The sequence below is a fragment of the Dreissena polymorpha genome, chromosome 3, assembly GCF_020536995.1.
Source record: "Dreissena polymorpha isolate Duluth1 chromosome 3, UMN_Dpol_1.0, whole genome shotgun sequence".
Lineage (NCBI taxonomy): Eukaryota > Metazoa > Mollusca > Bivalvia > Myida > Dreissenidae > Dreissena > Dreissena polymorpha.
This window is the reverse complement of record NC_068357.1, coordinates 24455798-24482366: the sequence shown is the minus strand read 5'-3', so window position 1 is coordinate 24482366 and position 26569 is coordinate 24455798. Positions and strand designations below refer to the sequence as shown.

Genomic DNA, 26569 nt, shown 5'->3' with positions numbered 1-26569 from the left:
TATTTACAGTACAGTATTTAAAACAATTAAGAAGGGCATTATGGTCTCTAGCGCTCGCGTGAGTTTTAGGCACACCACATTTCGTAGACCCCACTCGACAGAGTCGCCAACGTTTCTTCTATACTTGTAATATGGCTTTTTAATGGTGACCTTACTTTAACACATGTGACCAAGATTTGATCATGGTCTAGATAACATTCTTATCCAGTTTCATCAAGATTGAGCCGAATGGCTGATGTATTTTCGCTAAGATTTACCCAGGTGACCTAGATTTTTGACACATGGCCCAGATTTGAACTCGGCCTAGACATTGTCACAGTAAACGTTGGATTTAAAACGTGGCCTCTGTAATGTTAAAGAGCTAAATGTTGACGCTAAACAACGAACGCTGCTGGACGCCAGACACAGAGTGATCACAAAAGCTCAACTTGAGCACTTCTGTTAAAATAATAAGTATTAGTTGAACTTGTGAAATGCATCTTTGTCTGAGTCTCTGAATCTGTGCCTCACGGGTCTAGACATGGCGTAATTTATTCGATTAGAGGCAAAATATTTACTCAATTCTAAAGGGGCGGGGGGGGGGGGCATCTACGGCTAGTTGAATCCCACCATGCACAACATTTATCTTCCAGGTATATTGAATGCTACATGTAGATGTTCCCTACACATTCGTTTGTACAATCTAACTGCAGTTACAATTTGTATCGTGTTGTTAAACTTCCTCCAAAGTGAACTGATATCAGATAAGTAAACCATGTCATGTTTATTACACATCCTCTTTATTGCAAGTGTTCTTATCCAACAGCATAACGAGAACGTACTTGAGAAACAAACAGGAAAGAAATACTTAATGTTCACCAACATGCGAAGACTTTGGAACAGGCGTTTGGTTTTCCATATGAATAATAAGTGAGTATTTCCTTATTTTACATTGTATTTAGTTGATCAACTTAACAGAAGTTATGTTCCGCAAATGTATTTAAAACACATCAGTTGTTTTGGTTGTACATTTTTGTAATTGACAAATACAAGAATATTCAAACATTTTATGTGTGTAGTAACAATTTATTAATCAAATAAATAACTAAATATATATTTTACAATATAATATTCACAAAACATACTACAACCCAAATATTAACCAGCATCTGCGTTATGATCAGTTTAGTTTAAAGCGAGATTATACGATTTTGTCAAATAGCTTATAATTTATATAAAATGTGTAAAAAAAAACTTATTAAACATATATTTCAATATAAATTAAAACAAGGGCTGTTTGAAAAACATGCATGCCCCCCATATGGGCTGTCAGTTGTAGTGGCAGAAATTGTGTGAATACGTTTTTTGGCACTGTGACCTTGACCTTTGACCTAGTGACCTGAAAATCAATAGGGGCCATCTGCGAGTCATGATAAATATACCTATAAAGTTTCATGATCCTAGGCGTAAGTTTTCTTGATTTATCATCCTGAACCATTTAACTGTGTCAAGTCACCGTGACCTTTGACCTAGTGACCTGAAAGTCAATATGGGTCATCTGCGAGTCATGATCAATGTACCTATGAAGTTTCATGATCCTAGGCATAAGCGTTCTTGAGTTATCATCCGGAAACCATTTTTCTAAGTTGAGTCACCGTGACCTTGACCTTTGACCTAGTGACCTGAAAATCAATAGGGGTCATCTGCGAGTCATGATCAATGTACCTATGAAGTTTCATGATCCTAGGCATAAGCGTTCTTGAGTAATCATCCGGAAACCATTTTACTATTTCGGGTCACTGTGACCTTGACCTTTGACCTGAAAATCAATAGAGGTCATCTGCGAGTCATGATCTATGTACCTATGAAGTTTCATGATCCTAGGCATAAGAGTTCTTGATTTATCATCCGGAAACCATTTTACAATTTCGGGTCACCGTGACCTTGACCTTTGACCTGGTGACCTCAAAATCAATAGGGGTCATCTGCGAGTCATGATCAATGTACCTATGAAGTGCCATGATCCTAGGCATAAGCGTTCTTGAGTTATCATCCGGAAACCATTTTACTATTTCGGGTCACCGTGACCTTGACCTTTGATCTAGTGACCTCAAAATCAATAGGGTTCATCTGCGAGTCATGATCAATATACCTATGAAGTTTCATGATCCTAGGCCTAAGCGTTCTTGAGTTATCATCCGGAAACTATCTGGTGGACGGACGGACATACGGACCGACATGTGCAAAACAATATACCTCATCTTCTTCGAAGAGGGGAAATAAAAGTTAAGAAGAACATATGCCGAAAAATGCGAAATAAGCCAGATATTAAATTCTGAAACCGAAAATGTCTGTACAGTCGAACTTGCCAGCATGTAAATTATGCATGTACGATGTGAATCTAAATTTAGTTTAACGGTTCATTTAAACTTCCTGCAACAATATATATTCATACTACACAAGAACACTAAATAAAAAGACGAATGCTTCGGTTATTGTAGGAAAATATGTACGAAATATCTTTGTCACAATCGGCTCGGGGCTCGTATAATCTCGCTTTAAGGTTGTATATAGTCTAGGTTTTCCGGATCACCTATATATTGAATTATGAAATACATGCACAATGAAATACAAGGTTTTATCCTTAATACGCTCATTTGTTTAAAACAATCAGAACATAGAGAACACACGCGTGTAATAAAGTATTCATGCAAAACATTCCGATTTTAGGTCAGCAACAGACTGCTTTCAAAGTTTAAAAGACAACAGCTTACCAATCTGTATTCAAATACTTGTCAAATCATCTAAGCTGGCATAATAATGCACCATATAGCTCTACAGGAAACGTTAAGGGAAAGTGGAATACACAGCAGATCAAACAACCTGAGATATACAATACATTACAACTTAACCCATTTATGCCTAGCGTCTAGAAAAAGGCCTTGGCAAACAGCGTAGACCCAGATGAGACGCCGCATGATGCGGCGTCTAATCAGGGTCTGCGCTGTTTGCTCAAAAGAATTTCTGTATGAAATATTATAAATATAGAAATAAATATACTAGACATACCTAATTTTGGAAATAAATTGATCCAATTTAGAAGGATGGGAGAGTCCACTAGGCATAAATGGGTTAAACATCCATTATAATCACTGTGAAGGATCAATAAACACATACAAGAGCAATACTTAGCGTTTTGCAGGTACTTAGACAATCTCATATGGTATAATCGAAAATGTTTGATGGGTTACTAGCATTTGCACTATGTGTATATGATCTTCTAAATATGACTTCTTACAACACTGGTAGCAATATAATAAATATAATACAATAATTAATAATAATAATAAATATAATACAATTTAAATGGTGAAACTATACTCTTAAATGGTTCATTGATTAATTATACAATACGGATGTGTTGTTGTTTTTCTTTTTTACAGTGTTAAAAAATGGTGGCAACTATTCAAGCAACTTTTCAAACGTTTCTGCGGTATCACTAGCTGACGATTGCAGCCGGAAACTCAATGCAGATGACGTCCGTCCCAGATGGGTCTTGGATCTCATATCGCACTACAAGCCGGAGCTGCAAATATAACAGATACATGTCATACACTAAGGGTTAGTATTAAAAGAAATTATAAGAGAGATCCTAAAACAACTCTAAGTGAAAACTAGAAGGGTAAAATAGAGGATGTTTGTTGGTTTGGGCAGATTTATGATTATGAATCGTAAATGTTTCTGGGAAATTAATAGTTAATGACGCTAAGAGAAAAGCATTTACTATGAAGATCATGATTACCGGTAGGTCAATAAAAACAATCTGTTTAAATAAAGTCTGGACAGGGTCGATCATCATAAATGACACGTAGTATAGTATGTTGCTTAAATTTGCATAAACTATATATTTCTAATGTACACGGTAATTTTATGTGCTTATTTTATTCATAAGCTTGTTTTCTACGAGCCAGTATTTCATTAAATTTTGCTAACTTGCAACCTTAAACTGCGTTTCAGTGGAAACCCTCCCAACAAGATCCTCTGTTTACCGGATTCCTCTCCGAACCAGACAAATGTTCTGGCCACGTACGTTTTATTTTTACTATACATACATATATATTCTTTTTTAGTTCGTGTATCTTTACACAGACAGAAAATAAGACTGCTTGTTTCTTACCGAAGGATAGATACTCTTTACAGGCATGCTGGCCTTAAAGGTGTAGTTGTTATTAGGCGAGATGGGACATTTCTCCACAATGCCGTTGCAAGCGTTGGCATCAGGAATAGAAAAGGGAACTGGAACTCCACTCAAAACACCGTGAACGACGGTGGATAGCTGTGATTGGCTTGTTTCTGCAAATATGTTGAGAGTTTATATGCCGCGAGTCGACTTTTAACCTTCAAAACGTGAAATGTACATGATTTGAAGATTTTAAACATAACTACATGTAATAAAAATTCATAACCATAGGTGTTCAATTAGTACTTGTTCAAGTTTTCGTAGGATAAACTTCATTTTTTTCTCGATAAATTGTTATTGTCTGTTAATAGATTAAGTCATCATATGTCTTAACTTTAAATTGGAAAACAAGGTTTAAAAAAGCACAGTGAAAAGTGCAAACTATTTGAACCATTTATGCCTAGCGTCTAGAAAGAATGCATTGGCAAACAGCGTAGACCCTGATGAGACGCCGCATTATGCAGTGTCTCATCAGGGTCTGCGCTGTTTGCTTAAAGGAATTTCTGTAAGAAATATTCTAAATATAGAAATAAATATACTAGACATCCCTTATTTCGGAAATGAATTGATCCAATTGAGAAGGATGGGAGAGTCCACTAGGCATAAATGGGTTAACGTCCTAGGAAAAAACGGCAGGTAGTTGCATACTGTCTTCAAAATGTGATACATGCGATGCTTTTTATCAAGCATTGAGACAGTGTGAGATTCCGTCAAAGACACTTTGTTCTGGTGAATACTTTTATTAAACAACTGCGGTAATTGGTGTAATATACAAGTATACTGTAGGCCGGCTCGACCACGTTTTGCATAGTTTAACTGTTGTGAACAATTTTCAATATTTCAACTGGTAGCAAAACAAACTCATTGAAACTTACTTGAAGTAAAATCTATCTCCAGTGAAGCGTCTGTCCCCTTTTCAACTGACATGGTCCCGAGTCCTGTCCATTACAGAGCACCTTAGTGACTGTAGCCTCTTTACTTCCACCTGAATGGAAAGAAAATGGTGATGATTTTGTTTTACAAAAATCGAATGTTGAGTATGAATTGTATCTGCTTAACATCGTTTTATAAGATACGATAGGTTCACGCGAAAAGAAAGATTTACCGTTTAAAGTGAGCAGATTGTAAATATTTACCTTTTGTCTTAAAAAAAGAAATGAGTCTTATAAACTAAGATAACATAACACTAGACGAAAAATAACCTAAGATAACATAACACTAGACGAAAACAAAAACAACTATAGCGTTGTGTCGCGGGAAAAAGATGTTTGCAAAATACTGCGTTAAGATACGTCAAAGCCGTAAATGATTTAAACAATTACAAATAAAGTAAGGTATTATATTGCTTTCAGTCTTGAGAAACCAACCGGAAGAAATAAGAATATTATAAAGAATCGACCATTCATTAAAGGATTAATTCATTGATGGGAGCGTAGTAGAAACTTCAACTACGTAAGCTTTGTGCTTGCACAGGGAAATTATCGTTTTACAGCGACATATAGAAAAACAAAATCACACCTATACTGCGCAAATAATATTTGAAAATGTATGTTGCTACATAGAAACTCCACATATACGATCTATAACAATTTAAATTTAACGTATTTTCTTTGCGAAATGTTAATAAGAAATTAATTGATAAAGATGTTATTTTTATACTCGTAAAGTCGAGGAATGTGTTGTTTACGTTAAGTAATCAAATAATATGAACACAATTCGGACACCGATCATGCGTGTGATAGTATTCTTGCGGAGCAAATCATTGGTTTACCCCGGTATATATCAACACATCAATACAGCTGTGTTTTAATACGTGTTCAAAGTCTATTAACGTTGTTCTCGTACACGAGTATTCGTCATTTCTTACATTAATTATGACTAGTTTTGAGAAATGCATAAGAGTCAACCTATGCACAATCTACAATAAGGATTGGCATTGTCTCGTTGTTAAAACATATCATAAAAAAAATTATATCTAAATACAGCATACATTTCGGTAAATCATGATACTTGTATATGTGAGACATTTTTGCATGAGGTTGTGGATTTTTTTTTAGATCAACAGGCATGCCGCTTAACTTCAGGGAACATTGAGACAATTCAAACTGTAAAATTGATTAGATATGTGAACGTTTCTCCACATAAAAACATGTACAAAAAGTTCCAACATTATAATTGCTTTATAACCGCAAATAAATTATACAACAATCATTAACTTTAAGAAGTTATTGATTCGACGCTTAAGCGATTTCGTTTTAAATTTATTGTATCAACAAACCTAAAAATCTAATCGTATAATATGTATGTACGCTGCTATTGAAAATACAGATTTGTACCCTGTTGCACCGCTCTTTGATGTCGGGCCAAGTTTTGTGCAACACAAAAGTGCGTTACCCTACGAATACACTCTGGCGTCAATCAGGCTTTGGTAGCGAACACAATACGCTAACGAAGGAGACGACAATGATAATGACGACTACGACGCTGATGATGACGAAATGAGGATAAAAAGCCGTACCAAAGTCCGTTCCGTTTCACTATGTATTATATATATACCAATTCAACGGACAAAAACACGCAATCGCGAACTCATTATGAGTTTGAACACCGAAGTTGGGCTTTCACAAAAACGAGGATATACTGTTCGATTGCTTTACATAATATCACAACTGCATCCGTATATCTAGTGTGTTTTTTTTAATTAAAGTCATATAATAATAATAATTGATATCGTATGCATATTTTAAATACTTTGCATGGGTGTTTATTCTACAAGATGATTAAATATTATGAAATTCAGCTTTACAGTAATGGATACGACTGGCGTAAATGAAAAGACTTTGTCAATTTGTACGGTCGGATAAAGTTTGTATTGTGTAGTTTTAAAAATGTTTAAAAACTAACGTTGAGAAAGCCACAAAAGGAATGTATCGTAAATTTAAAGATAAACACTAAAATGATCATAACATATACATGTAGATGAACAAACGATCCTCGGTGAAAATTAAACATTTGGGGACTACAGTACAGAATAGTAGAGTCTGCAAAGTCTTTGTAAGTGAGGCGGACATTATATCGCTAGACTATTCGCTGAATGTAGGTAAACTAGGCTTTACTGCTTACATAAAATTATTTTTACGATGAACCCTGTGTTCGATTCATGAAGTGTCATCAAGAAATCACCAAAGCGTGTCGATGATATAAATAGCGCATTCAACCACCGTGAACTTATCCATGATTTGACAGTTGAGACAAAAACTTTTTTTCTAGAATCGTTCGTTGTAAAAAAGAGTTAAATTTATGAACGGTTGACTGATGATAAAAAAGCTGTCTATATGCCCCTGTCGCAGTGTTGTTTGTCAAGACAGGACTTGCACGGTCATTTGCATTAAACATGTTCATGTAAACTTGTACAAAACCCAATATATACATACTCACAGTCTTTGAACACAGCTAAAGTAGATGTGGTTATACATATAAAAATCAATCCAAAGAAAACATGTGAGGTGGACATTTTTGCTTAAATTTCCAAAGTTTTCTCGTTTGTTCCACAAGTTTTCACAACTCCTTGTGTACACTTTAAAGTTCACTGATGTTATTATCGGATTACCTTAAGTAGACCCTACCTGTACATAGAAAGTTTTTAAACACCGAGCTACTTTTGTGTACACGAAACTCTGGCTGTTTTTGTCGAAAGGCAAAAGTATCATAGAATACGATATTCAAAGAGCCGCGTCATGCAAAAATGGTTATTATACCATGTTCGGCTAGCGTAGTTCCAGACCAGCCTCCCCTTGTTGCAGTATAGTCATGAGATAGCAGAGATACCCAGTCCACTAATAAGGCCACGAAACCTTGCGTGACTTAAAAACCATTTTTGCATGACGCAGCTTTTATGTGAGTTTAATATAGATCGTCCTGTTAAGTCTTTGAAAATTAAAACGCGAAAGACTAACCAGTATTTCTTCAGCCTGTGTAGATTTTTTTATCTATTTCAAAACATTGATATAAAAGATATTGTTGTTTTTGTTATTTCCTGTTTAATAATATTTTCAGATAAGTAGCTTTTAACTGTTATTATTAGCGTATTTTCCCTCAATATATGCAATAACAAATGAAATTTCTGCTGTGGTTATTTGAGCTGTGAATACGCAATTGTTTGTATGCAAATTAACATAAATTAACTTATTTTACTTCGATCACCACCAAAATAGACGAATTCATTAGTATTAAATATGTACATATAAAATATTTAATTATACAATTCAACTCGTGCAAAAAGTATCCATGTAAATACCCTTTATCGTTCTAATAAATGTGAATGTCGGCACCTCACCGACCACATACATAATCCCTGGACGTGAACATGTAAAATCAAAGTGAAACTCTACGTGCATCAGCCGACACCATTAGTATAATCACGACGAGGTATTTCACATATAAGGTTATTGACGCTCGATTGGTCATTGTCGGCTCGGGTACTACTTACATGTACCCCGGGTACTCTTAAGTATACTTACATGTACCCCGAGTACGGTAAATATACTTAATTGTACACGGTCGATTTTATACTGTACCCGAGTTATATTCCCGCCCAAAATCCGATGTCGTAAAACGCGCCACCGATTATCTTAAACAAACTTATCTTTTTTTTTTTAAACTGCATCAACATGCTTTGTGAGTATGAGTTTCGATAATATAGAAGCCATTTTACAGAAAATTGACATAAATATGAATATAATAAATTTCAAAAAAATAGTCGACGACGACCGATTTAGCGTTAAATTTTCCGGGTAAGTTAAAGTATATTTACAGTACCCGGGGGGGGGGGTACATGTAAGTATACTTAACCGAGCCGACAATGACCAATCAAGCGTTATTGACCAATTGAAAAGCAATTACAGACACAAAAAAACACATGACAAACATAAACTCTATTGAATAATACTGGAGTCACCGCCTGGGAACGATGAATGCGGCGTGGGTTAAAACCTATTTCTAAGACCTTCTCCTTTTCCAGCACGCAGTTGTCCTAACCAGATTTCTACTCGCCAGGGTGAGATGTACAATGAAATTTTCCCGCATACATCAGGAGGACGAAACTCCTTTAGAACAGTTGTTATTTTCCGACCTACCTGTTGATTAAATTATTGAAATAATTAGTAAACGTTTTCGGGGGAAAATGATGATGATGCGTGGAAAAATGAGTATTTTATTGAACATTTTATCATTTAGTTCAGCATCAAATACAGAAAAATAACTCTATTATTGGTCCAGACAACCTGTATACAAATCCAATCATATATAATTATAATAACAGAGACGTGGTATCCATATATCGATACGAACATTAATGAAAGCATGTTAACTGAAATATACACACACATTAAACATCGAGAAAAAATCCATAACTCTATGTGCAAACATTCAGAAACATGGATTGGTGACTTTTAACTATATTTTTCCGACAGTAAATTGATGCGTCAGTGCAAGTGTCCGTTCTCCACGAACAATGCTGTATAGTTTCAAAGAGATTTTCTTATAGCTAGTCTTTACGGATTTGCTTATTAACAAGTGTCCGTCCATCTGGCCGTCGGTATGTACGGATTTTTTAAGACCCGATACTTAAATTTCATGGTTCTCGTAAAATGCGAGATAATTCTATTTGGTCTAAATATCACTGCGTTCCGTTTAGTCCCGATGAAAACACTGTTAAAATCAATGTTAGTCTTAGAGATCTTCTATTTTGTTAACTGTTAATTGCTTAAAGTTGTTTTTGTTTTATTATGCTTTTGTCTTTAAATGATAAATATTGTTTTTGTATAATTGTTTCTGATATTGTACACATTGCAAAACGAAATATATTTCAACAAAACAAGCTTTAACTCTTAATATGAAACAAAAGTAGTTTATACTATACGCTTTCTAAAAAGGTTACATAAATTCGTTTGGTTCCCGATGTGTGTGGGCAACTTCAATGAAGCCGAAACCAAGTGAGGTATGGTTCGATGATCATGCTATATGTATAATATATATATAGACTCGTTGATTGTTATTGTTTACAATCGGCTTGCCTAGGCGATCCGGGTTCAATGCCCGTTCCCGACGCATTTGATCTTGGTTGGTGGTCACCATACCGGACTGGCGTGGCTACTTCCAGGCTTTCCGATTTACCTCACAGCAAAATACCACACCAAAATTACTTACTTGTAATAAAAAAGTTGTTTGATATTTCAGTTATATTAAAATATTCTTCTCAACTTTCGTGAGTCTAGCATTAGATAGGTAGAAGTGCTGGGGCACGCTTCGGGCCCTCATGTAATGCAGCCTCAGGCGCGGAAGGATTTCGTTCGAAATTTATGCACACGTCAAGACTTCTGAAACGATCAAAGTACGACAATAACATTCGTTGAGAAAATTAATTTAGTGTGTAACAATGTTAGTTTTTTTTTTAGACATCTTCAGTTTCAAGTTTTGTACATTAAATTTGTATTATATCATGTGTGCATGGGATCGGTCTATTTGCTAGTTGTTTTATCCTATTTCTTGGTGTCTTTACTTTAAATAAATTTATTCTGAAACAAGTTCAAATTTGGGTCTTTTTTAATTGACAAATTGGTCGCAAATATGTTTCAACTAAGCTGATCATTGTTTTAACTACAAACTGCATGTAAATACCAAGCACATTGTATTGACCTCTTAGTTCGCTAAAACAATTAATAAAAGCAACATACACGTCTCAAAATGGACTCTATTTCGTAGAAATGTTTCATTCAAATTGATTAGACCCAAAACATTTGATATATTGAATTATTGTGCATATAAATCATGATGTTGTAACACTTTCTTCGTATGCGTATATAAATACCACCACCAATTGTGTATACATGCAGCATGTGTATCCGTAGTATCGGCCCTCTTAATGAAAACATTTAAATATTTTAAGTGATAAAATTGAAAAACATACACGTCAATCTATAGTTTAATGTGTTTTCTTTTATATAACAAAACGTCTTAAAATCGGTAATGTTTGCCAAAATACTGGCAAAACTAAGCTCCATGTAGTGCTCGGACCTTGCCTATTTCTCTCATACATAAATTAAACGACCTCCCTGACAGTGTTAAGAGCAAGGTTAGACTCTTCGCAGATGATACCATAGTTTATCTAACAGTTAGATCCACCCAAGATGCACAAACCCTCCAAAATGATCTCTTTAATCTTGAAAACTGGGAATCCGATTGGTCCATGGAATTTAACCCCGACAAATGTAAAAATTCTTAGAATCAGCCGCAAGAAACATCCTGTCCTTTTTCCATACAAACTTCATGGCATAGAACTTAACATCACTGAGGCTGCAAAATATTTAGGTGTCACCATAAGTAACGACCTTTCATGGACCAATCACATAAACAATATAACATCTAAGGCCAGCAATTCACTCAGATTCATCAAAAGAAATATCAAAAATTCAAATAAAAAGGTTAAAGAGACTGCCTACAAAACTTATGTAAGGCCCCAGTTAGAATACTGCTCCACTGTTTCGCATCCTTGGCAAAAATATCTAATCTACAAAATCGAAGTCCAAAGATCAGCTGCCAGGTATGTCTGCAATCACTACAATTACACCAGTAGTGTCTCCCAAATGCTAAATAATCTCCAATGGCAAACTTTAGAACAGCGTCGAAACATCAGTTATGTCATCCTATTATACAAAATCCAAAATAATATTGTGTGGGTTGACCATCACCACCTGACACCCACCAGAAACCTGAACTACCTTGTACCATACTCAAGGACACAGTAGCACTCCAATTCATTTTTCCCACGTAGTATTCGTCTGTGGAATGGCCTGCCTGTGTCCTTACAAGCTAGTCCCAGTTTAGGTATCTTTACTGGGCAGCTGCATCCTTTCCACCAGTTCTAAGTCTACTCTGATTTTAACCTTTTATCTTAGTCTTGTAGCTTCTTTTATCTTTTTATCTGCACCTAGGTAATTGCACTTAACACACTATTAACAGCTATTTTCCCACAACGCGCCTGCTTCTGATAATCGTTCATACGATTGTATAGCAGTATCATGTAGATGTAGATGTTATCAGTATAATGTACAACGTTTCTCATAATATCGGCCTTCTGATTGGTTGCTAAGGTTTGTTACTATGCACATGTTCTTTTTCTGTAAATATTTTTTAATGGAAAAACAAAACTCTTGCCCATGTTTCTGTTAAAAAAATCACAAATAACCGGCTTTAATTTGATAAACCTACAAATAAACCAAAAACAAACGAACACAATTATGTGTAATCATAATATCGGCTGGAATAAACGTGACCTACTTTCAAAAGAAACCCGGAAATAGTGAGAAAGATATTCGTAATTGTCATTAAAAAGCAGCAAATAAGTGTAAACTTCTGAAATGAAAAAGCATTTACTGCCCAGCACTTCTTGAGGGGTGTTCGTAAAAGGCATGATACAATGAGGAGGGACGATTCTATGAGAATAAGTGATAACATTAGTGTTATATCCTTGAGATCTATTCATAGAACATATCTTATTGTTAATGACGTCGGTGACGTTCATGACGTTGTCGTCACGGTGATTTAGTTTATATATACGGAGTCCAAGAGAGTGAGCATTAAAGTATTGAAATAGCGAGCAGTCTTAGTGAGTGAGTCTTTTACATTGGCGACGAGAGAAAAAAATGGAGGACTGATGCAGCTGTTATTGCGCGCATAATACGGAATTGAGATATGGCGAACTGCAATAGAAGGCTTGATTTGCAATCGTTTCGGGTGGACTGCAGCGACCACATAGCAACGGGCGAGGCATGGTGTGAATGGCTAGAGGACTTTGAAAGGCAACTCAGATACTTCAAAATCACCGAAGATGATGACAAAACGGACGCTTTACTGATCTACAGCGGGCCAGAGGTAAAAAGGCTAAGTAGAAGTTTATAGGATCCGGAGAAAAGTACCAAATATGAGAAGCTGACAAGTAAGTTATCGGATTATTTTTCGCCTAAAAAGAACAAACATTACTCTAGATATTTATTCTTTAAGATGCGCCCCAATAGCGGGGAAAGCACAATTGAATATGCTGCTTGGCTACGGGAAAAGGCGCTTTCATGCAATTTTGTGGACATAGATGATCGTATACTTGAACATCTTGAGCAAACTACTAGCAATTCTGAGTTTGTAAGAAAAGTATTACATAAACAATTGACACTCCAAGAAGCATTGAGCGATGCTCAAATCCACGAGGATACGTCTGTCCAGATTGGAGCGATGGGTTTCCAAGAACGGGACATTGCCAGAGTAAGCAAAAAGAAGAAATCATTTATAGCTGCTAGTGACTCGCGAAACGACAGAGGCTTGAATTGTAGATACTGCGAAATGAAACACCCGTTCCAGAAAGAAAAATGCCCAGCTTATGGAAAAGAGTGTGATGCTTGCGGTAAATTGAACCATTTTGCAAAGGTTTGTAGATCAAAAGATCATGGGAACAGATACAGACCTACACCTTACAGGGGATCGAGATAAGTTAGATATACAAGCAATGACACAGATAGTGAAGCTTCAAGCAGTTTGGAAGAAGAATCCAGAGAATTTATTCATGCAGTCAGGAGTCGGACCAAAATGCATTTGCAAAGACAGAAAATAGCAAAGAGAAATTACACACAGTGTGGATATTGTGGACGAAATCAAGTGCATGCAAGAAAGGATCATTGTATAGCTTATGAGAAAAGGTGCTATTATTGCAACAAGTGGCACCACATAGCCAAAGTATGTAAATCTGCTGAAAACGATCATAACGAGAATACAGTACCAGGCAAGAGCAACATGCATTCATCTTCTGATGAATCGGATCACAGCTTATCCAGATCTAGTTTAACAAGAAGCGTTCAACATATCAGCAAATGTTATGACTTGATCGGAAATGGCTTTATGGTTGATGCCTTTCAAGGAACAGGAGTCAATTCATAACCATCATAAACATTGATTTAACTCTTAATTAGGGATGGCAAAATTATTCGAATATTCGAATATTCGATTGAATGGTCAGCATTCGAATAATAAAAATGATATTCGCATATTCGCATATTTTTCCAAACGTAATTTCACCAATATTTAATGACCTGCGAACCGCTTACTAAAAAGTAACCGAAATCACCTGGGAGTAACATGTTTGACGTGACGTTCTTCGTGTCAAACTGATAACGCGGCCCGTATCAGTGTTGATTGCGCAATTCAATATACACGCTCTAAGAAAGGCCCCGACTGTTGTTTGCCAATGGGGTGCCAATTTACGGTTACAATTGACTGGCGATTTATAATTAAGTTTTGTGATCACAGTATGTACAGCCATTAAAATGTGTGAATTACTCAAATCGCGCAATGCAATATACTTACTATGAGAAAGGGCCCGAACTAATGTTTGTCAATTAGGTACCAATTAAGGGCTTCAATTTACTGGCGAATAATAATTTAGTTTTTTCTGATCACAGTTTGAACAGACATTTAAATATGTGAATTACTCAAAAGTAACAGATGATATAAATTAAACAATCATCGAGGAATCATAATTCAAATCTGAAAATGCCATCAGCCCTTTCTGCAGTATGGAATACTTTACACGGTCTGTGGATAAGAAGACCGCAACGTGTAATGTGTGTAAACTTTGTTTTACATATGCGCGGTCTGCTAAAAATCTGTGGAATCATTAAAAAATAAAATTCTATGACACGATGTTTTTCATTCTATTTGTGCCCGATCACAGTATCGGTCATAGTATTAGTCGACAGCGATACAATTATTCGATAGCAACGTTAATAAACAGACTCGTATTTAGCAAACGGATATAACTTACAAACCAATGGAAATTAACACATAACAAGGAAAAATCAATCCAGCCGTTTTATGCGAATATTCGAATATTCGATTGAATTAATTTGCGAACATTCGAATACCGATATTGGTATTCGATGCCACCCCTACTTTTAATCAATTGTTATTTGATAATTTATTTTTTTTGTTTAATTTGCACAATTTCATTCTTTTTCAAATGTTAGGAGAAATGTTTTATTTTATGCTTTCCGGTGGTTTATAGAGAATATCAGTGAAATAAAACTGATATTTCACTGTTTAATACAGTAAAAAATAACAGTGAAAAATAACGATATTTTTCACTGTTTTACAGTGAAATGACGTCATTTTTTCGACGAAATGACGTCATAAATCCAGCGACATTATCCAGTTAAACTCTTTTACAATGTAAATAAACGGTGAAAAAAGCATAAAATAAAAAAGAAAATTTGTTGGAATCGATGGAATATCGATTTTAATTCACTCGTGATCATAAACAATACATATTTTCACTCGTGGCTGCGCCACTCGTGAAAATATTATTGTATATGATCACTCGTGAATTAAAATCGATATTTTATCGAATCCAACAAATATCCTCTATATATCCTTGAGATCTATTCATAGAACATATCTTATTGTTAATGACGTCGGTGACGTTCATGACGTTGTCGTCACGGTGATTTAGTTTATATATACGGAGTCCAAGAGAGTGAGCATTAAAGTATTGAAATAGCGAGCAGTCTTACTGAGTGAGTCTTTTACAATTAGTCAAAACCTGACCTGTGTAAAGCCACTGAAATATGTTACAGATCAAACAAAGAGGCAAAGATCTTTCGATAAACACATGTTTAAACACACGGAAAGCATGTCACATTCGGATATGCCATAAAAGTCATTGTGTACACACCGGTCTTACCTTAGATTACCTTAGATGAGTTCTTGAAGAAGGCCCTCAGCCTCTGACTCAAGCTCTTCATTTTCTTTATCTCTTCCGGTCGAGATTTTAGCTTCAAAGCTGTAAACAATTTCTTGGTTTTTCCAATATTTATCAAGTCTTGCCTCAAATGACTTTATAGATGTAGCTGTAATAACGCTGTTGGTAATGAGTTCCAGGTGTCAACGACTCGGTGGCTGAATGAGAACTTTCTGATGTCCAAACGAGTTCTTGTCTTATATAATTTCTTATTGTTTCCCCTAGTTACGCTTTCTTGATTCAGTTTTAACAATTCCTATTCATCAAAATAATATTTTCCATTCAGTAGTTTATAAACTTCTATCATATCCCCTCTTACTCTTCTATAACTCAATGTTGGTATGTTCAATTTCTTTAATCGTTCTTCATATGATAGGTTGTTTAGTCCAGGAATCATTCTAGTAGCCCTAATCTGCATGTTTTCAACTGTAATAATGTCTTTTTTCTTGTAGGGGCACCAGATGGGATGGGCATATTCATCGTGAGGTCTGATCAGTGCAGTATATAACTTTTTGAATGTTGGAATGTCAAGGTATTCAAAGGATCTTCTCATTGCACCTAATACTGAGTTTGCCTTATTTACTTTTTCAGTTAAATGTTGTCCAAATGTAAGCTTATCGTCTATGGTGACCCCTATATCTTTCTCTGCATGGCTTATTTCCATAGGTTTCAAGTCTGGTCTTAATTTGTATGTTCTTTCGCACAATTTCTTATTACTTATAGTCATTGTTTTACATTTGTCTGGATGGAATCGGAGCAGCCACTTGTCAGACCATTTACTCATGCTAAATATGTCTTGCTGGAGCATTTCTTTGTCTTTTTCCGAGGCAATTTCCCTGAATATTTTTGTGTCATCTGCATATAAATACAGCTGGCTATCATTTTCTATGTTTTCAGTGATGTCGTTAATGAAAATTACGAAGAGCATCTGTCCGAGAACACGTCTTACGTGACGTCACCATCTATGTATAGAATGCCATAAAAGTTACTTGACTAGTGGTTTGAAACCTTTACTGTACGGTTGTATTCTAGCTTATAATTTATGAAGGTCTAGGTCACCGATGAGTATTATCCAAGATGGCCGAGCTGCAGTTCCAGGCTCCACTAGCGAGTTTTGAAACTGAAGAATGGAACGATTTTAATGATTTTCAGACTGCTATGAACGCTCAGTCTTCTGGCGAAAACTGTGTGTCACACGTTAGTGACGATGAGAAAAGCGATCCGAATCCAGATAATTTTGGTGTCAATGAAACATTGTCAGGTTCGCTGTCAGATCTTGTGAAGTCTCTGGATGAAAAAATAACAAACTGTTTTCGCAATTACGATGCAAACGTGGAGCAAATAGCCCCCGTTCAGGTTCGGACCAAAGATGACCTTACGACTGATTGTCCGTAAGTAATGAATATTGATCATTGATAGTAACATTTTATTGTAAAAATACGGATCTGCAATTGGGGATTGAACCCATGACCTCCGGAGTAGTAGTCAGACACTCTAACCATGTCGCTGAAAAGCTATCTCAACAGCACGGCTGTTAGAAGTGACCTTAAATCACTACACTCCTCCCCCTCTTAAAGTTTCAAGGCCAGACATGCCCGCTACAGCTTTGACCAGGGATCATATTTTCCCGCAACATCAATCGGTCTGGATTTCAATGGGGAAAAAGTGTCCGAAAATTTATATCCGAAATCATGACAAATTGCATTAAAATATATACCATTGATTTTGCCATTCATGAAGGTGGTATAATAAATGTCAGGGTTTTTTTTTTAGAAAAAGGGGAAGACGCTGGGTAAAAGGGGAAAATCAAGCGCGAAAGAGACATTTTGGGGAAAAAATAAAAACTGTTCATTTCAATGTCTATAACTCACCTACAGACTTCAGGGTTTTTTTTAGAAAAAGAGTCATGTCTCTGACCTTTTTGTTCTTAAACACATGAACAAGTATGATACTAAAGTCAAAGTCCTATATAAAGTTGCAGGGGTAGATCTAATAATGGGAAATGTTTTCAACTTGGGCCGGGGAACGATGTCAATATTGTGATTTCAATTTCATGATGAATGGGTTGACGATCTAGATCTGCTACAGTATTGGAAGCCGATTGTCTACTTTCACTTTCACAATAATCCGACAGTATTAATCGATGTTGATTACATGTACCTCCGAATCCTGCTGGGTTTCAACGGGTTTTGATGATTCATTCTTAAAAAATGCGTCAACGCAATTAATATTTTCCGAGTCCGAACGTTTTATTTTGTTCGTGTATGAACGCCAATTGTGAGACTTTTTTCTGTTTTAACGTTTATATCTTGGCTTTCACATAACCCGGATGAAAATTCGACTGGTTTCCGGTAATTAATTGACGAAACACCCTTCTCGCGCAAGACCGGAATCCAGTAAAATAGTCACATGATTAATACGATTAGTTGCCCGGTTTCCATGCAGGGTTTTTTTCCCACTTTTTGGGAAGAAAGCCCATGGCTTTGGAATTGGGAATTTTATCGGCATTTTCATGAAATTGGGAAAATTAATTCATTAGCCTTTTTTTCCACACGAAAAGTCCACTAATTAGGGAAATACTAAATTTGATATATAATCATTAAAATTAAAAGAACAAAATCATAAAATACTTTGTGAGATGTAATTGAATTAAAATTGAGATAAAATACGTATAAGACACTTCTTTCTAAAAAATAAAAAAAAAAATTTTTTTTTTTTTGGAAATTGGGAATTTTTTGCCACATTTTGGGAAAAAAGTATACTTATTGGGATTGGGAATATAGCCGAATTTCGGCTATGAAATCGGCCCCAAAAAAAACCTGCCATGACGTAATTTAAGAGCTATATATAGAATCACTGGGATTCCCAGATTTGAGTGTTCGTCAGGAGAGAGAGAGAGCGAGATCGTTGTACATGATACAAATTGGATAAGCGTCGACTTCCCAAAAGAAAAAAAACATTTCTTTGAGGGTAAAATATTATATTTTGGTGAAAAATTATATTTTTGGAGGGGAAATGGTATTTTTAGGGGAAAAATTCTGGTAGGGGAAGACGCCGAATATCGGCGTCACTTTCTTGGTAAAAAAAACCCCTGAATGTACAAGTTAAATTCCCTTAGGCATTTTTTTAAACAGAACAAACAAGTTTTTTCAATTGGTTTTATCATTTGCTGTTTCATTGTTGTTTAGTGTGCTGACTTTTTTTCATCGTCAATATTATTAATCTGTGTAAGTCTATACCGATGTTTTAAATCGTTGTCAACTCGATAATTGCTTATAAAACATGCACTGAACCAAACAAATGTCTGTGCGTAGGTTGGCTACTGACAATAACAAAACCAAATAGTTAAGAAATAATTCGTGTACGTTAGTTTGTTGTGGAATAACCCACGGCTGATAGTTAAGATGCATAGGGATTAAATCACGAGTGCGAAGCATGAGTGATTTGAAACCCCGCATATAAACTTCCGGTTGTGGGTTATTTAACAACAAGCAATAAAGTACACGAATTATTTCGATTCTAACACCATTTTTACTAAAGATTTATACAATGTTTATTATTTTTCTTGTGTACTATTTAATGTGAAGTTCCGTCTATAAAAATAACTTTCGGCTGTTCTGTCAATCAGATCAGCGACTTTCATTCATTTATTGCCGGATTATTTCGCTAGTGGAAAATGTATCGGCATGTTCAGGGCTTAACACTAACTTTTTTTTCAACTAGCCCATTCGGGCATGTAAATGCAGAACCTACTAGCCCTTACCAATCTTTCATGTGCACTGACCCAAGTATATCAAAACCTTTATATTTATCATTCAACTGGTATTTTCTTGTGCGTAGAGGTGCGCAATTATGATTCAATAATTCTTATTAGCTTGCCTTTCTATTGCTAATGAATTCAATATTCATCTACTTAAGACATCTATTTGTAATCTTCATGCCATTTCGGGAGAAATTTCCTTTTTTTTCCTCATACTTTCTCTTACTTTCCTCCTTCCCTTTTCTTTTCTTATCTGAGGAACCCACATCCCCACCCGTAAAGCCAAACCTTTTTTTTACATAGATTGCCACGGTTACCGTCTGACAACAAATGGTAAGTGAATCTTAGGTTTCGCAAAATAACGTGTTACGGTAGTCGTAACAATTGTACAGGGTTAACTCTCTACTAAAAGCCGGGATCGACCATTAATATTAGTTTTGCTAATTGAATTGCGTAAAAAAGATTGTCAAAACACTTCTAATTGATCAAACAAATTACAATTATTTTAAATTGATAAATAACTAATAATTTTATAGTAACTTTGTGTTAATGTCGAGTTGCCTTCATCCACCCCAGACGATCCTGGGCGTATTTTTATTGAGAAAACACGTCACTACGAGGAAACCAATCAAAAACCGTATCTAGCGGAATTCCGTTTAAAAATAGGTACTGACGTGTTTTACCAGGAAAACTGCCGGGGATTTTCTGAATTATCGGCCTCTTTTTGATTGCAATCAGGGGGTTCCAAATCTATTTTGAGATACGATCCGTTTGTTGTCTCCGACTTCACTCTGGGATTTAATTGTCATCTGATCGTACTGTATTAAGATTGTTGCATCTTTGAAAAGGTTATTTAAAATGCAGTTTATTGATATAGAACACATTATCCCTCCCAAAATACACACGACCGGTCGGGCATGTTTCTGGGACATTGGCTAGCCCGGACCTAGGTACAGGCAGTGAATGTCGTTCAGACGTGCCTTAGTGTTAAGCCCTGTTGTTTAGTGCTTTCAGTGTATAAGGACCGCCCACAATTAATGCAGAATATCCGATTTTCTTCTTTGTTTATATGAAAGTTTACTGCATCATGCATGAAATGCACAATTTCCACGAGGATAACATCGAGGTTTTTATCTCCGAAGTAACTGTCAACGATTTTATTGTGGACGAGTACACATTACGGACCGGTGTGCTAGGTATAAGCCAGTGAAATTATAGATTGATATTGACACGGGGTTATTCATGCATGACTAATACACAACCGCATAAATCTTCGCTGCTTGGGGTCATACTCTGATACTAGTAACTGTCAACGATTTTATTGTGGACGAGTACACATTACGGACCGGTGTGCTAGGTATAAGCCAGTGAAATTATAGATTGATATTGACACGGGGTTATTCATGCATGACTAATACACAACCGCGTGAATCTTCGCTGCTTGGGGTCATACTCTGATACTAGTTGGCTGACATGCAATAAACAAGTCCTGACCAGTTTAGAGAATGCAGCGAATGGTTTATCACACCTAATCCAGATAAGAATGTAATTAGGGTTTGTTAGCATGTGCACTGTGTTATCGATTTCATGACATGGGAATTTTAGCAAACCCTGTTTGGGATTTTCAATCGGTCTTACATGACCCCAATCATTCTAGGACCGACAAAACCGAAAAAATATGATCCCTGGCTTTGACACTTTGCTATATTATGGACCGCTTCACAAGCAGCTCCTTGAAGCCATTAGGCAGCTCACTCCCATGTTCTGAATCACTTTTTGTGTTTGCCTCGTCGCCATTATTGTAAAAATATGGAGCTCCAATGGGGGATCGAACCCACGACCTCCGGAGTGGTAACAGACACTCTAACCACGTCGCTGAAAAGCTAGCTCAACAGCAAGGCTGTTGGAAGTGACCTTAAATCACTACACTTTTAAATAAATTTTATTTACGGAATAAATTCAACAAGAAATGGCGCTGCAGAGGCTGACGCATATCCCACGCCCCATGTTTGACCCAGGAGTCACCCCAGGATTGGTAATGGGGTCATGCATTGTTGAGATTGACCGTATTGTCAAAAGAGATGTTCAGTATCAATTGAAAGTGAATCAGTGTAGAAATGAAGAAGTTAATGTAAAATAACATAAAACAAGAGATGTGTTTGTCAGAAACACAATGCCCTCTCCTGCGCCGCTTTAATTTAAAAAAATTATCATATGGCAGGTTCATTACTTACCTCCCTTTAAAGCTTATTACTTCCCTTGGATTTGTTTTTTTGACCTTTGACCTTGAAGGATGACCTTGACCTTTCATACTCCAAATGTGCAGCTCCATGAGATACACATGCATGCCAAATATCAAGTTGCTATCTTCAATATTGCAAAAGTTAAGGCCAGTGCACCATACCGGGGGCATAAAAATGAGTGAAAATCTCTGCCCCACCCCAACTCCCATAACTTTTGACCCAGGGGTCAGATCAACATTCCAAATAGTGCAGGGTTGCACATATGCTCATAGCTATATGTACATGTGCCATGTGTGTAAGTTTCAAGGTTCTAGTGCTTATAGTGTAGGAGGAGATAGTTGCCAGGAACGACGGACGGACAGACGGTGGAGATAGACACAATTGAAAAGCGTGGGGATAATAACAGCAAATTAATAACAGGACATTGAACAAGCAACTTGCATATTGCCACAGATTGGATCCTTCAGCAGCTTACAAAAAGGAAATAATTTGATATTATAGTAATCAATTTCTAATAGCTGAAGAATTTGTAGTGTTTTTTTTTGCATTTTTGTAGGAATCTCAACTGAACATCAACCATTCGCTTTTTACTAGGCGTTATACATTCTGAACTTGTCATTTTGTTGAGTGAAAAGGAAAAAGTATGTCGCATTGATTAGCACAAATCAATCTAAAATGTTAAATTATTGCATTTAATCACACAGATTTTGCTACAAACAATCGATACTTATCTTGTTAATTGTTATTATTGTCAATCTCACTCCTTAATCAGCTTCGTATACTGTGACAAACACTTCACTTTTAGTGCTAAGTTGGTATATTACATGGTTGTCTTGATCTTATCTCTGAAACAATAAAACTGACAACCAATTAATATAACTTGTAACAACAACCCAAATAATCGCGAAAATCACCGCAGCATGCCTATGGGCGGCAGTCAGCACGCTCCATTGATTTTCAGCAGTATTGCTTACAGCAGTGTCCGACAAATTTCTTATTTTCCAGGTAGCCCACTGGGCTACCAATAAAAATATTTGGTAGCCCATAAAAAAAATTTCCTACAAAATGATAAGAGGCAGGTTTTCATCTTTATTTTATTTCTTCATTTACATATACATAATATGTATACATACATATACATAAAAAAGCAAGTAGTCTGATGTACACAGTCAATATCGTAAATTAATGTTACATTACAGGCACCGTGTATGTAAATGTACCAAAGAAAATCATATACTACATGTAGATATTACATGTATGTGCGCATGTATGTGTACTTAAATTCGGACAGCACGTTAAGTCGTAAACGTAAATAAAGCGTTTAGATGATCAATACGATTGACTTGTGTGGTGTTAATCAATGCAATTGCCCTTTTTAACAACAAATACCGAGTTTCAAGAAATAAAGAGTATTAAATCATTTATTTACTCGTGTCCGACTTTAAGTACTGTCCGAATTTACGTATTGCATCCGTATGTTACGACACTTGTGTGCAGTCAGTATACAATACAATAATTGTTTCAATAATGAAGGAACTGATACAGCGTAACGGTAACGATACAGCGTGTTTACATTATATTTTATTCAGAGGAAATGTCAATGCAAAATTATTCGCGAGATACCCCGGTTCTTTAGTTGAATTTCACAACGGAACTTTTAATGGAAATTAAATGATCTCAATGTTGTACCCGCTACGAAATTTTTATTTACAAATAAATACACCCACGCCAATTTTCGCGCGCTTTTTATCTGGACAAAAGAATTCATTTCTTAAATGTAGAATTTTGTAACCTAAAATAGCTGTACACAACGCGTGCAAACCGTGGCAGGTGATTTACGCATGTTGCAATACAACGGTCCTGATTGGGAGCTTATTTCATCATATCTTTAAATAGAACCATATGCCGAAATTCATTTGACGCTTGAGAAAAATTTCAAACGTTTGTGTTTATCACTCTTATCGTCTATATTACCCACCCATAGTTTGGTTTTAAAAATATAAATCGGGCATATATGAGATTATTGATTAACAGTCGATTAATCCAATTATTAATTGACAATGCAAACTAATTAGCAGGTGTTAACCGCGTTCACATCTTTTTTATTAATATTCATTTTCGGTTTCGTTACCGTTTTGAAGAATCCGCTATTGTTTTGATTTATTTAATGTTCGGCGTCCTTGGATATTGAACGACATCAAAAACGTTGTCGCTATTACTCATTGTTGCGGTTAACAAAGAATTCCAAACTGCGAAATGATGTTGCATCATGTGCGCCAACTATCCAACCGGCTCTCATTATATTATTAGCAGACGACAAATGTTGATTCTGATTGGATGATTAAAATACTCTGTTACTGTTTAAGACATTACCGCAAGTGATCGGTGACTGATTAGATAATTGATTGCCCTTTGTTATTGGATTTTAAGCAATACACAGTCTACAAACACATGGTCAGCGTGTTTATTCTACGTATGTCTGTCAATAAACCGGGCTATCGCTCTTATAGATTTATAGTAGCCCGGCGGGCGTCAGTTTGAAAATTTCAGTAGCCCGATGAAAAATTTCGGTAGCCCCCGGGCTCCGGGCAATGGATTTGTCGGACACTGCTTACATCATGGAAATCTATTGCATAATGACTGCCGTAAACAGGGCATCTTTCATTTTTAGGCAATATTGAGCAGAAAAATGTGGATTTTCAAAAAATGTGAAAAAGTTTGATGCCAGAATTTTTTATTTTTTGCCATTTGCGACAATGGCTATTGACAGCGTGAACCCTGCAACTTTTAGCTCATTACCACTCTAGGGGCCATAGTTTTCATGCTATTTTGATTAAACTTGATCCGAATGCTTATCTTGACTAGGACAAGTCTGAATCTGGGTCAGGTACATTAAGGAACTACATGTAGGTCACATGGTCAACTGGGTCAGGTACATTAAGGAACTACATGTAGGTCACATGGTCAACTGGGTCAGGTACATTAAGGAACTACATGTAGGTCACATGGTCAACTGGGTCAGGTACATTAAGGAACTACATGTAGGTCACATGGTCAACTGGGTCAGGTACATTAAGGAACTACATGTAGGTCACATGGTACATTAAGGAACTACATGTAGGTCACATGGTACATTAAGGAACTACATGTAGGTCACATGGTCAAATCTTTAACAAAACTTTTACCACTCTAGAATCAACATAACACAAGCTTGATGAAACTGGATCAGAATGTTGACATCTTGAACTTGAACTCAGGTGTGGGCTTAAGAGTTCTCATGTTTTATTTATGTTGTAATTCATTATTATAATCATTTGACACTATGCCAAGTACCGGTATTACAGTGAGTTTATAGCTCAACTGAGCACAGTGCCTATGGGAGCTTCTAGGATAATTGTAAAAACGTATATTAATTTTTGTTGTAATACAGTTTCAGACCACATAATTTCTGTGTCAAAACAGAGTTAAAAACTATTTAAAACCTACAGTTATTACACAAATCACAAAATCTATTCATAACTGTTTTTTTTTTGCATTTTTGCAATTTGGAAAAATGTCATTACTTATGAAGTTACTGAAACAAGTTCTACATGTCTAAGGTGAACGACCTAAGGCCTTTTGGCTTTCTTGTTTCAGTAAATTCATAAGTAATGACATTTTTCCCAAAATGAAAAAATTGGTGAACAAGTCTCTTAAAGTTTACACAATACTGATAAATTACAATTGCTTTAGCATTTGACAAAGTTAAGTGCTTTCCATTATAACACAGTATAAATACCGTAAAACTGCAATGCTTTATTTTGAAAATTATAAATAATGGCCAATACAAATTATAGCCATTTGGTTTCTTGTTATTGATCATTATAACTCTAAACTGCTATGTTACTTTATCTTAAAGGATTAATCAAAAGCAAATAGCTTTACAAGATGTGCCAGCATATACTGAAGATACATTGGCTGCTCTTATACTTAACTATTTGAGGTCTGTACTTGTATCTGGTGGCAATTTCCTGTTATTGGTTTTGTATGCATAACTTGAAGGAGTCCACAAACACCGCATGTTTGCTGCTGCTAGAAATAACAAGAGACTTGACCTGAATTTATTTGTCTTTACTTTGTTTTGTTTATTATGACTTTGTGTTATTGATAATAAATTTGGCTTGCCGTAATGCCATCTGTAAAAAACCGACTGAATGTGGGTATTTTTTTATGTCATAGAAAAACTCCTTAGCAATTTGTCTTCAGGTTGACTGATGATGACGTTGTTATTTGATTTAGGTTTATAATATATGGGCATTTTTTTGTATCGTTTGCAACCCTTTACCCTGGTATGTAAGTAAGTTTGCATTTCTGTTGGGACAATAACTTAGTAAGGAATTTTAGGATTTTTAAGTCATTTATTAATTCCCAGAATAATTAGTAAGAGCTTTTGTTGTGAAATTTTGAGGAAGGACCTTCGCAGGCAGTGATTTTTGTTAAATTTTATGGGGAAAAAATTCTACAATTCA

General features: G+C 35.8%; 2 protein-coding genes and 2 long non-coding RNA genes across 10 annotated transcripts in view; 2 read left to right on the top strand and 2 right to left on the bottom strand.

Moving 5' to 3' along the window:
• Nucleotides 1-1044: 1044 nt before the first annotated feature.
• Nucleotides 1045-7853, bottom strand: LOC127873317 (NPC intracellular cholesterol transporter 2-like). 4 transcript variants are annotated; one of them, XM_052417127.1, is made up of 4 exons: nucleotides 7830-7853; nucleotides 5095-5204; nucleotides 4157-4332; nucleotides 1045-3565 (listed from the first exon to the last, which is right to left on the bottom strand). In XM_052417127.1, exons 2-4 carry the CDS (start codon nucleotides 5144-5146, stop codon nucleotides 3479-3481), a joined length of 315 nt encoding a protein of 104 aa, XP_052273087.1. In that variant the 5' UTR covers nucleotides 5147-5204; nucleotides 7830-7853; the 3' UTR covers nucleotides 1045-3478. The 4 variants fall into 4 exon arrangements, with proteins under 4 accessions (XP_052273087.1, XP_052273086.1, XP_052273085.1 ...); XM_052417126.1 differs by lacking the exon at nucleotides 7830-7853 and adding an exon at nucleotides 7654-7823; XM_052417125.1 differs by lacking the exon at nucleotides 7830-7853 and adding an exon at nucleotides 7658-7823.
• The window catches only part of LOC127873318 (uncharacterized), a 36100-nt gene continuing 10575 nt past the window's right edge, over nucleotides 1045-26569 (bottom strand). The window contains exon 2 of the long non-coding RNA XR_008046107.1: nucleotides 1045-1559. This is a non-coding gene — a long non-coding RNA (uncharacterized LOC127873318). The remainder of the gene's footprint in view (nucleotides 1560-26569) is intronic.
• LOC127873319 (uncharacterized) lies at nucleotides 3459-4335 on the top strand. The gene is made up of 2 exons (XR_008046108.1): nucleotides 3459-3600; nucleotides 3997-4335. It is a non-coding gene; the product is annotated as an uncharacterized LOC127873319 (long non-coding RNA).
• The window catches only part of LOC127873315 (fasciculation and elongation protein zeta-2-like), a 37976-nt gene continuing 26841 nt past the window's right edge, over nucleotides 15435-26569 (top strand). Inside the window, exons 1-3 of one of the 4 annotated variants that reach the window (XM_052417121.1) lie at nucleotides 15435-15834; nucleotides 16511-16544; nucleotides 16956-17449. In XM_052417121.1, coding sequence (XP_052273081.1) covers nucleotides 17136-17449 — 314 coding nt within the window. In that variant the 5' untranslated portion in view covers nucleotides 15435-15834; nucleotides 16511-16544; nucleotides 16956-17135. Of the gene's footprint in view, nucleotides 15835-16046; nucleotides 16591-16955; nucleotides 17450-26569 lie in introns of those variants that run through there. The other 3 variants (XM_052417119.1, XM_052417122.1, XM_052417120.1) reach the window with 3 other exon arrangements.